The sequence below is a fragment of the Callorhinchus milii genome, unplaced genomic scaffold (genome assembly GCF_018977255.1).
Source record: "Callorhinchus milii isolate IMCB2004 unplaced genomic scaffold, IMCB_Cmil_1.0 Scaffold17, whole genome shotgun sequence".
Classification (NCBI taxonomy): Eukaryota; Metazoa; Chordata; class Chondrichthyes; order Chimaeriformes; family Callorhinchidae; genus Callorhinchus; species Callorhinchus milii.
The window spans coordinates 5628656-5640741 of NW_024704758.1; the positions used below are offsets into that span (position 1 = coordinate 5628656).

Sequence of the window (12086 nt, forward strand, 5' to 3'; positions counted from 1 at the left end):
CAAAAATTTTCACTCCAGGTCTTGTAACTGTATGATTCCCTTCATTGAAATGTGTACAAGAATTTCTTTACTCCTGTTTGCCGAAAGTTCCACTTAACAGCTATAAAAGTGATGTCAAGTTCTGATTTATTGTAACTGGTCACTTTGCATTTCAGGAGAACATCTGTATTTGCCAAAACTTTCTTTGGGGAGGGAAATTTCTCAAAATCTAAAACATATTTATACAAATAAGATATTTCAAACAGAACATAAGTGGACATTAAACATCTTTCAACATCTTTCATGGGAGTCATAGGTGTTTAAAGAGGCACGATTTTAGGCAGGATTTAAAGAGAGAAAGAGAGGTGAGATGGAGTGGTAAGGGGAAGGAGATCCACAGTTTACGGGTATTGGAACTGGAAGCTCGATTACTGATGTGGATCCAGCCTAAGTTTGCTGAGCAGAGGAGGTGGGCAGAAGAGTAGGGTAGGAGATCAGAGCAATAAGGGAGTTTCACAGAGTGGATGGATTTGTAGGTGAGGATGAGAACCTTGAAATTGATCCACTGTGAAATAGGGAGCCAGTGGAGACTGGCAAGGGCTGGGAAGGTGGGTGTGCGGAGTTTGGTGCAGGTGATGATGCAAACAGCACAGTTTTGGATGAGTTGCAGTTTGTGAATGGTGGAGCTAGGGAGACCAGTGAGGAGTGAGTTAGAAAACAGTGGGACAGTCAGATACAGTTTAAACTCTGGGAACAATAATATGCAGGATATACAAATATGCCTGAAAACATCACAGACAGATTAAGGTTGTAAAGTAAATAAATATTTATTGTAGTTTTGGAATGACAAGGCAAAGTTACAAGGGATTTTACATTCACGGCAATATAAACTCATCAAACAGAAATTATACAACGAGCTTTGCTGGAAAGCAGCTTTCTCCAAACTGCCTTCCTAAACAAAATCAATTTCAAGTCAAATTTGCCTGATTTCCAATCAGTGATCAAATGGTCAAAAAGGCCACTACAAAGAGTGTTACATGATGGCAGCAATCATGTTTGAAAAGTTAATTGACTTCCAATAAGTAAGATTTTAATCACTATAATTCATATATGCAGTATTACATTTTACATCCAAAATTGATTTTGTATATGCAAATATTATGGGCAGCATATTTCCTTGTTTCTTAACTTCCCATGAATTGTCTCAACCTGGTTTATTTGGTAGCATTCATGTGTCTGAATCAGAAGGTTGTAGGGTCAAGTTCCATATTGGGACTTTGAGTTCATGGTGTCAGCGGACATGCCAGCATAGTGTGGGACCAGTGTTGCATAGACCATGATTGTGTTCTTTGGATGAGATGTTAAACTGGGTTTCATCTGCCTGTTTAACTGTATGTTAAATAATAATCCTTGTATTTAATACAGTGCCTTGAGAAGTCTCAAACTGCTTCACATGATTTACTGTTGAGTGTAGCAACTGTGTATTTTGCAGGCAATTTAAAGATTCCATGCTACTATGCAAAGAGAGAAGGGAGTTGTTGCTAGTGTCTTGGGCAATAATCCTCTGGATAAAATTGGTCATTAATTTCATGGAATCTTTGTGGGGCATTGCTGTGTGAAAATTGACCACATTGTTCGCCTACAGAATATTCACTCACAAGTAAAAATCTGTGCGCTTTGAGATGCAAAAATAGCAAATGCGGGGATTATTATTATTTTAATGTTAAGGAACAGAAATTATTTTCAGTCAAACAGGCAGAGGTTGGGAGGTGCCAGGATATGAGGGTATTTGTAGATAACTGTGAGGATCTTGAAGTCGATACATTCTGTGATAGGGAGTCAGTTGAGGCTGGAGAGGACTGGTGTGATGGGTGTACGGAGCTTAGTGCAGGTGAGTATACAAGCAGTGGAATTCTGAATTACAGTTGGATTGTATGGATAGTGGTAGTGGAAAGTAGTGGTAGGCGAGGAGTGCATTGGAATAATTCAGATGGGAGGTGATGAAAACATGGACAATGATCTCAGCTGTATTGGTTGTGAGGTATGTTTGGAGCGGGCAATGTGATTGCGGTGGAGGAAAGCGGTACTAGTTAGGGATCGCATGTGGGATAGGAAGGACAGTTGGGGATGGAACCTGATAGGCTGGTGAGGTTGAGGAAGTCAGAGCCACAGGAGAAAAGATATTGATGGGAGCCAAGGAGTATGGCTTCCGTTTTGTCAACATTCAGCAGCAGGAAATTTGTGATCATTCGGGTACAATTGGTAATGGTTGGGCTGTCAAAGTTCTGGGAATTGGGGTACTAATGAAACCAAGCAAGGATGGAAGTGATAGACTCGTGGAGAGGACTTGAGCTGCAGAGGGCAGGATGGGCAATAAGTGAGAAGAGTTGAGTGATCATAGTGAGAAAGAGAGGAGGGGTATTTGGTAAGGAGTGCAGCTTGGGTCAGGGGCTGCAGCCAATACATGCACACCAAAACTAGAAGCAAGGGATCAGTGGGGCATGCTCAGGCTCACTGCTGTTGGAGAGGACGAGGGGAGACAGATTGGGATGGGTGGGGGTGTGTGGTGAGAGTTGAATAGCGCAGGAAATAGTGCTCATAATATAACTGTATTCATTAATTTAGGCACAGGTTTAGATTAATAAAGTTCACCAAAAAGATTTGTGGTTTGTTGGATTTAATGAGGTAGTAACAGTAACCAGAAAAATAAAAAAAACAGCTTTTTACATAGGCTATGAAATGACTTCACACAACAACTTGTCTCCAGCCTGCATCATTCCTCTTCGTACCTAATCTGCTCAGGTTTGTTTTCACCTTCAAAGTTTAGTTCCTTCCTCAGTTCTTTCGTTGATCATTTTGTTCACATTTAAGAAAATCTTAACTTTTTGTTGACATCAGTGCAAAGGCAACATTGGGTTTAATAAAATTAGGTGGGATTCAATGAAGCCATGGTGGGCAGTAATGTAAAAGGATGCCATGGAATCAGGGGTGGTGTACAATCAAGGAGGGATTCAGTAGATGACTTGGTAGATTAAGGGAGAGATTCAATAAAAACAGCGCTAGGTGCAGTGGAAACAGAGTTTGAATCAATGGAACCACATTCAGGTTCAATGAAAACAGAACTGGGTTCAGTGGGAGTTGGTTTAGTATCAGTGGGAGATGGTTCAGTGGGTGTTGGCTTAGGGTCAGTTGGAGGTGGTTTGCATTCAGTGGAAGTTGGTTTAGGGTCAGTGGGAGATGGTTTAAGGTCAGTGCGAGATGGTTCAATGGAAGTTTGTTTAAGATCAGTGGGAGGCAGTTTGCGTTTAGTGGGAGTTGGTTTTGTGTCAGTGAGAGTTGGTTTAGAGTCAGTGGGAGATGGTTCAGTGTCTGTGGGAGGTTGTTTAGGGTCAGTGGGAGGTGGTTTAGCATCAGTGGGAGGTGGTTTAGCATCAGTGGGAGGTGGCTTAGGGTCAGTGAGAGATGGTTTAGGGTCAGTGGGAGGTGGTTTAGGGTCAGTGGCAGATGGTTTAGTGTCTGTGGGAGGTGGTTTAGGGTCAGTGGGAGATGGTTTAAGGTCAGTGGGAGTTGGTTCAGTGGAAGTTTGTTTAAGGTCAGTGGGAGGTGGTTTAGCATCAGTGGGAGGTGGTTTAGGGTAAGTAGGAGGTGGTTTAGGGTCAGTGGGAGGTGGTTTAGGGTCAGTGGGAGTTGATTTAGGGTCAATGGGAGTTGGTTTAGGGTCAGTGGAAGGTGGTTTAGGGTCAGTGGGAGGTGGTTTAGTGTCAGTGGGAGGTGGTTTAGGGTCAGTGGGAGGTGATTCAGGGTCAGCGGGAGGTGGTTTAGGGGACGGGGGAGGTGGTTTAGGGTAAGTGGGAGGTGGTTTAGTGTCAGTGGGAGGTGATTCAGGGTCAGCGGGAGTTGGTTTAGGGTCAGTGGGAGTTGGTTTAGAGTCAGTGGGAGATGGTTCTGTGTCTGTGGGAGGTTGTTTAGGGTCAGTGGGAGGTGGTTTAGCATCAGTGGGAGGTGGTTTAGCGTCAGTGGGAGGTGGTTTAGGGTCAGTGAGAGATGGTTTAGGGTCAGTGGGAGGTGGTTTAGTATCAGTGGGAGGTGGTTTAGGGTCAGTGGGAGGTGGTTTAGCGTCAGTGGGAGGTGGTTTAGGGTCAGTGGGAGGTGGTTTAGTGTCAGTGGGAGGTGGTTTAGGGGAGGGGGGAGGTGGTTTAGGGTAAGTGGGAGGTGGTTCAGTGTTAGGGTAAGTATGAGATGGTTTAAGGTAAGTGGGAGGTGGTATAGGGTATGTGGGAGTTGGTTTAGTGTTAGGGTAAGTATGAGATGGTTTAAGGTAAGTGGGAGGTGGTATAGGGTATGTGGGAGTTGGTTTAGTGTTAGGGTAAGTATGAGATGGTTTAAGGTAAGTGGGAGGTGGTATAGGGTATGTGGGAGTTGGTTTAGTGTTAGGGTAAGTATGAGATGGTTTAAGATAAGTGGGAGGTGGTATAGGGTAAGTGGGAGGTGGTTTAGGGTACGTGGGAGGTCGTTTGTATTCAGTTGAAGTTGGTTCAGTTGGTTCTAATTAAAAGAAACAACAAGTGAAGCAAAAAAAATTAATTTGTTTTAAAAATAACAAAAGTAATAATCATTTTACTATGCATTACCAATTCACAGGTTTTACTGTCCAACTGAGAATTATGTTTAAATTTTCTAGTGATTTCAGAATAAATTCTATAACACTGGTAATGGAGGCTTTTAATTTCTATCAGGCAGAGCCTCACAGAAGGCTAACGTTTCTAATCACAGTGGTCTTGCTTGTTTCTTGGGAAGGCAACCTTTTCCCTCAGCACTGTGCCGCTCATCACACTCCCGGTATGCAGGGTGGTTAGCTAGGTGGTGCAGGTAAGTTCATTCCAATGATATAACTGACATAGAGAATGCGACTTTATATAAGCGAGTGATGAAATAAAGGTGGCGGGGGGATCCTTTATTCACATTTTGTATGGGAAACTGCCGGTATATTGACAGCATGATGATATAGACATGTGATGATATAAGCCAGGGTCTTATTATCGGGAGTGCACTATAATATTTTTCATGCTGCATTAAATAGTTTGCAATAATTACAGTTACCAAATCCATTCTGAGAGCAATTTTTACTTTTTCAAAAAATGTCTTTCCTGAAGTCTCAACTTGTCTGCCTCCTTATTGTCTGATTTGTTAAACAAAGGCCTTTTCGTTCACTCAACGATGGGAATATTTTATTCCAGTGGGTCTTGTAATCATCCAGGTGCACCAATAAAAGACCATTGCAATGGTTAAAACTCAAGTCTCTGAGAACCTATTAGATGTGATATTGTACAGAAAGCCTAGTCTCAACAGTAGATCCACTGATCTAACACTTATCCAAATATAGTAATTACCTTCTTCTTCACCCATCTCCTTAGATTTCTTTCCTTTTCTCAAAAATATGGTTTGTTCTTCAGTTTGAGCACCTGATCCATTAGAAAGAACAACAATGGAAGTAAGGCAACAACAATGGATGGAAGATTTTTACAGAACAATCATGCATGAAAAGATGTCTAGTAACTTTGTGCTGGATGAATGGCAAGGTAATCTTCGCATTTAATACTAATTAGAAATATTTGAACATTAGTGCATTAATTTTACAGGATCTAGATTTTTTTCAATTGCAAAGAGTAGTGTTCATGTCAACTATGTTCCATTGCCTGGCATTGCAATATCACTTAAAATAAATACCAGATTTCAGGAGCACGTAAATGTAAATTTCACCTTTTTCGACACCATTCACATTAATAATAATCCTTGCATTTGATATAGTGCTTTTCATGTCTTCTAGATGTCTCAAAGCGCATCACAGAATATATTGTAAAGTGAATTGACTGTATATTTTGTGGGCGAAAAGCGGCAGTCAATTGCGCACAGCAGTATCTCACAAACAGCCGTGGATGAGTGACCAAATTTTTATTGTTTTTTTTTTCCTTAAGGGATTATTATCAGGCATTTGGAGTAAGGAAACTGGCCTAAGGTTTCACCTTGCCAGGAATCGAACCCAGGTCTCTCGCTTGCAAGGTGAATGCTCTATCCACTGAGCTACAGGACTCCACAGGACTTTGGAGATATCCCAAGTTGCTTGACAGTCCTGTCTTGCCACCCAAGCTGGCGGTGGTAGCAGAGGGGGATGAGGAGGAGGAAAATGATCAAAGGGGCATTCAGAGCAAGGTCTTGAGACAGGCGTTCAAAGATGGAGGGAAGGAACGAGTTGAAGGAACTCTGGGATGGAGTTCCAGAGAGTGGGGGCAGCTAGACTGAAAGCTCGACTGCCGAAGGTGGGTAGGGGACATGAAGCAGGCGGGTGCTTGCTGAGGAAAGTGGACAGATGGATCAGGATGGTTGAGGAAGTCTCAGCGATAGGGTGGGGCAAGGCTGTGAAGGCATTTGAAGATGAGGATAGCCTTTCAGAGTTCTGGATAATCTTCAACTTGTGTAGGGAAGAGTTGGATAGTCTGGCAAGTAGAGTGTTGAAGTAGTCAACCCTGGATGTGATAAATTTATGGATTTCGGTCTCAGAGGCCCGAAGGGAGAAGCAGTGATGGAGATGGGCAATATTACTGAGAGAAAGCTGAGCGAGTCAACACATAGATGTGGGGTTTAAAGAACAGTTGGGAGTCGAACAAGAGCTTCACCTTCCTCTTTACTCTTACATAAGGAACACATTATGCCACAACTTTTACCCAATAACCAAATGCAGGGTGAATAGGAGTTAAGCCACCAATGAAATGGTTTCAGCTCCACATGAAGTATAAATGTAGTGATGAAATCATTCCTGACTCCTTCCCGAAACAGTCACTTCAAATTTCATATGAGATCCAAGTGTTTGCTCACCAATTTCAGTCTCGAAAGAAACATTTCAAAGAAAACCATTTAGGAGGAATATATAATTTTTAAATGATTATATAACATCTGCATTGTTTCTTCATGAAAAATATCTTACCTTTAACTCTATAATTTTTCCACCAATAAATCCCAATGGCTGCACATATGGCACATAGCAGACCACCGATTACACCTCCAACTATTGCTGGAATTGGGTCTGCAACAAGAAATGATGAAACATAGATGATTTGTGCCACGGCAATAAAAAAAAGTCAGAGGTTTTAACTATTCATCGTCATTAGTTACCTTCAAAAACCTGTTTCTGTATCACCTTTTCTCTCACTCTGGGCAACAAGAACCCTGGCTGACTGAATCCTTTCCCTACTGAGGTCAGTATCATTTTATTACAATAATATTAACCCAAAATTAATAAACACATACAAAATGTAGAACACTTTTATTTGTCCTGTATTTCCTTTATTTTTCCACATTCTTTCCCTGTCTCTGGCACCAAGCAGGGATTGAGGGAGAGTGGCTGTGAGAGGTGATTGTAGGCATGGTCAAAGAATAGGTTTACAGGAGTGTTTGAAAAGACAAAGAGGTGGAGGGATTTAGGGAGGGAATTCCAGAGGGATGGGTGGCTGAAGGCTGATCTGTGGATGGTGACTGGAAGAGCAGCTGAATGGATGAGTGGGTAGGAAAGTGAAGCTGTAGAACATCACACAGATATGGAGGGGTTTGTTGCTGAGAGTGAGGACCTTGAAGATGATCCATAGAGAGACAGAAAGTCAGTAAATCCTGGTGAGGATGGGAATGAAAAGCACGTGTGGGTAAAGAAGCAAATAGACAAATTTTGGATGAGCTTGTGAATTGTAGAGCTGGGTGAAGCTGGTGAGGAGAGCATTAGAGAAATCCAATTTCGTAATGAAGGCACCTATGAAGGTTTTAGCCACATTGAATGTGGGATAGGGATAGAGCCAGACAAAGTGGCTGAGATGAGGAGGATAGAGTGGTCAACAATGTCAAAAACAGCAAAGAATGTTTAAGTTGGATGAGTGGCCCTTGGTCACAGACTAAATGTACATCATTTGTATCTTAAACGTGGGCTGTTTTGGTGCTATGAGTGGGATAGAAGACTACTTTATATTAGTACTTTATATTAGTGAGGGATGTAAAATCTATAAACAGGTTTAATTTCTTTACACTCTCTCATTTATCCCTGGTTTAAGTGAGCACAAGCAGTGGTAACGTAAATCAAAACTTACAAGAGTAACATTGCATTGCTCTCAAAATACAGCTTACCGTGATTTGATGTTACAAATGATATTTCTGCTGCAAAGTTATCAGGAAATGTTTCATACTTCACAACACATTTATATTTTACATTGTCATCGATTTCTTCATCCCCTGACGATACAACATTCAATGTACTGGAAACACTGAAGGCCCCATCTTTGTTCCTAACAGGGGTTTCAGTTGAAGAATCATTTAAAACATGTTCTGTTTTTCCTTGTGATGTCTTGAACCAACTGATCTCAAGTTTCTCAGGATAAGATCTGATAACATCGCATCTGATTGACCTCGATGAATTCTTGTGACCAGCAGTGGATAAGATGATCTCTGGCTGATCTGTGGAGAAGAAAAACAGGTTATGCAAGATGAAAATGAGTTGGCAAAACTACATCAAACTGAATTTTACTGATTTTTGCTCAAAGGGGCAATGAATAAACACAAGCCACCCCACTTTAGGAAATATGTCAAGGTAGTAGAAGGGATTGGGTGGGGGGGTTGCAGAGGAGATTTACTGGGATTATACTTGTAATGAATGGTTTGACCTATGAGACTGAAGGAACTGTGACTTTCTTTGTTGGAACGCAAAAGGTTGAGAGGTGACCTGATAGAGATCTTTAAAATAATGAGGGGTTTGATAGAGTAAACAATCGGGAGAAATTATATGCGCTGGTCAGTGAGTCAGTAACTAGAGAGCATCAATTTTAAGTTAGTTTGTAAATGAGCAAATGGGGAGGCTAGGAGAAATAATTTCATGCACAGAGTAGTTAAGATATGGAATGCCCTGATGGGTGCAGTGGCTGAGGCAAAATCCACACTGTCCTTCAAGAGGGAACCAGAGAGATAGCCTACAAAGAGTCCACTACAGGGGGATGGAAAACGAGAGGTAAATGGGGCTGAAAGGATTGCTTTTGAAGGAGCAGGCACAACATGATGGGCCAATTGCTCTGTGCCATAAATTTCTATGGTTCTAAGTCCCAATAAAACCATCAGATACTGGAGTTACACAGAATTATATGGTACGAAAACAAGTAGTCCATGTCGGACATATGCCAGACTAATGAGATTATTTTCTTTTTCACTGTCAACAGCCCTAAAACAATGAGTTTGACCATTCTATGTAGAATTTCAGGCCATGAGATATGTTTTGACAGACTTACCTATCACAAGCAGCTCTCCGGTCACTTCTTCTTTTTCTGGGGTAATATAAACAGTGCAGAAGTATACACCTCTCTCCTCCAGCTGTATGTTTGGTAGATAAAGCGAGGCATTTCCTTCCAATATTTCATCATCAAAGATTTTCGCTCCAGGTCTTGAAATTGCATGAGTCCCTCCGTTGAATGTGTATAGGTCTTTTTGTACTCCACTTGAATAAATCACTTTCCACTTAACAGCTACAAATTTGATGTCAAGGTCTGATTTATCATAATTAGTTGCTTTACATTTCAGGAGAACATCTGTATTTGCCAAAACTTTCTTTGGGGAGTGAAATATCTCCAAATCCAAGGCACCTTTATACAAATCAAATATTTCAAAGAGAACATTAGTGGGCATTAAACATCTTTCAAAGGTGCCATAGACATTTAAAAAGATAAGATTTCGCCCTCAAATTACACAGTCAATTCACTTTACAGTATATTCTGTGAAGTGCTTTGAGACCTCTCAATGACGCGATAATGCACCATATCAAATGCAAGGATTGTTATTATTATTTACTTCCTTTGCTCAGCAAACACTGGCCTGCTTCATGTATCCTGCCCTATCTGCCCTTTCAGCCATTCTGCCCATGACCTCTGGCACTCCCAATGTCCCTCCCTCTCACTCCCTGAAACTGTAGGGTGTAACTGAAGTGAAAGCTGAGATCCAATTAGAACATGAATAACCTTACACGATAGAACTCAACAACCAGGATGACACTACATTCAGGTTCCTGACAATAACCCCTATGAATCCTACCTCAACTTTCTTTTCTTAAAAAAAACTACACATCACAAAATACTCCTCAATTCTAAGAATCAAACAATTTAGCAATAACACTTCAACTCCTGCCTGTATCCATTTATCGCCATGCATTAGAAAGGGGGAAAATGTAAACAAAAAAATGCTCTTTTTACATTATTTACCTGATGAACAACTGAAAGACATGATGACTGCACACAAAGTTAAGATCTTCATCTCTAACTTAGTAAATCCAATATTCATTGCATTATCCAGGCTTTGGAGTCTTTTTCACTAAACCTCAAATCCATGTTCTGACCCATTCAGCTTTTCCCTAACTCCGCAACATTGCTCACCTCCACCGCCACCCTTGGGCGACCGAAAGCCTCATCTATACGTGTATCACGTCCAGGCTAGACTATGGCAACTCTCTGCTCACTCGACTTCCCAACTCTTCCCTCCACAAGCTGCAGACCATCCAGAATTCTGCAGCTCATGTTCTCTCCTGCACCAGGCTTGTGAGCCTACAACAATAATAATAATCCTTGCATTTGGATTTGACATAGTGCCTTATCAAGTCTTTGAGATGTCTCAAAGCGCTTCACAGAATATACTGTAAAGTGAAAGGCAAAATAAAGAGAATTCATTACTAATATGAATTGACTGTAATTTGTAGGTGAAATGCACCCAAGTGTCCCACAAACAGTTATGAATTGAGTGATCCAGTTTTTTAAAAAAGGATTACAAAACCATTTGCATTTGTATAGCACGTTTAACGCTGGGCAGAGTGCCAGAACCATAACCCCCGGAAAAGCGATCCGCCAACCGACTAACAAGGCGTGTGGGTTGGTCGGGTTTAAGAATATCACAAAGGTAAGGAGGGGCAAGACACTAGAGCGATTTCAAAGTGAGGACGAGGATCTTGAACTCAATCCTCTGGGGAATGGGGAGCCAGTGGAACCGGGAGAGAATAGAATCCTGTAGTTAGGGTTAGAGTTAGTGCATTCACCTCGCAAGTGAGAACACCCAGGTTTGATTACTGGACAGGCACAGTCTCCTTCCGCTCCAGAAAGGACAAGTACATGAATAACTTTATAATATAAACTAACAAAAAGGTACATATAAGAAACAGGAATAATTTCTTGACAAATGAACTCTGTGCTTTCTATTCCACCACGGATTTGCCATTGCAAATGTCTGTAGTTACCAGTTATAATGGTAACTTGAGAGATATTTGCAAAGAGTTAGCGAACAAACAAAGGTGAATACCAAGGTTACAGTTTGAAACAATAAGTTAGCGAATGGAAAACAAAACCATAAATGCTAACACTGGTAAATGTAATATTGTAGTTTGCTCTAAAGGCTTCTTACTATTTTGTGGGTAAGTCGTTTACAATTCATAGCGACTTCCGTAGCTGCAACAGTAACTTTAGACATCTGCAAAAGTTAGCGATTGATTAATGAAAATAAAAGATTTCTATTTAAAAAATATTATAAATAGCGAATGGAAAACGCAAGAGAGGCTGGAGTGAAGCTGTGCTGATCCTCCGCTCATTCCTTCAACCTACTAAGGATTGCGGACGGGAAAGACATGGGGGTCAGTGATATTTACCTGATATTGAGATAAACGAGACAGCAACAGCACACAACACTAGAATCGCCATGCTTCCCTCCACAAAAGCAGGATTTTCTTAATAAAACAATTTGCCACAATTATCCCAGAGTGCTGACGATCAGCGTCTGTACCTGGAATTCACCCTTTCACTTTCACTGCTCCACACCTTTTTTTTACATCACGAGGTGAATAACTTTGTGCAGAACAAGAGCTGGGATTTGAATGGAAAGTGAGTTTAACATCACAATAAAATCCTTACTCGAGACAGAATTCAAACACTCGTACAGCTGATCCCATAAATGGGATAAATATACCAGGTTGATATTATCTCCCCAAGCAAAAAACTATTACTATATGGGTAACCAATCTCTAAAGTGAAGAGCCACATGAAGCAGAGTGG

General features: G+C 41.2%; 1 protein-coding gene across 1 annotated transcript; it reads right to left on the bottom strand.

The window, feature by feature from the left end:
• Positions 1 to 1830: 1830 nt before the first annotated feature.
• On the bottom strand, positions 1831 to 11808 carry LOC103175083 (extensin-like). Its single transcript, XM_007887845.2, has 6 exons — positions 11684 to 11808; positions 9294 to 9644; positions 8146 to 8472; positions 6962 to 7060; positions 5370 to 5441; positions 1831 to 4524 (listed from the first exon to the last, which is right to left on the bottom strand). Exons 1-6 carry the CDS (start codon positions 11733 to 11735, stop codon positions 3011 to 3013), a joined length of 2415 nt encoding a protein of 804 aa, XP_007886036.2. The 5' UTR covers positions 11736 to 11808; the 3' UTR covers positions 1831 to 3010.
• Positions 11809 to 12086: the final 278 nt, after the last annotated feature.

What these genes read in the sequence shown, in the direction of transcription:
- LOC103175083 (XM_007887845.2), bottom strand. Translation starts at nt 11,735, where the DNA reads ATGGCGATTCTAGTGTTGTGTGCTGTTGCTGTCTCGTTTATCTCAATA. An exon ending in CGGAGAGCTGCTTGTGATAG is followed by an intron (nt 8,473 to 9,293) that starts GTAAGTCTGTCA and finishes TCTTCTCCACAG; the next exon opens with ATCAGCCAGAGATCATCTTA. An exon ending in GGAGATGGGTGAAGAAGAAG is followed by an intron (nt 4,525 to 5,369) that starts GTAATTACTATA and finishes TCTTTTAATTAG; the next exon opens with AACCAACTGAACCAACTTCA.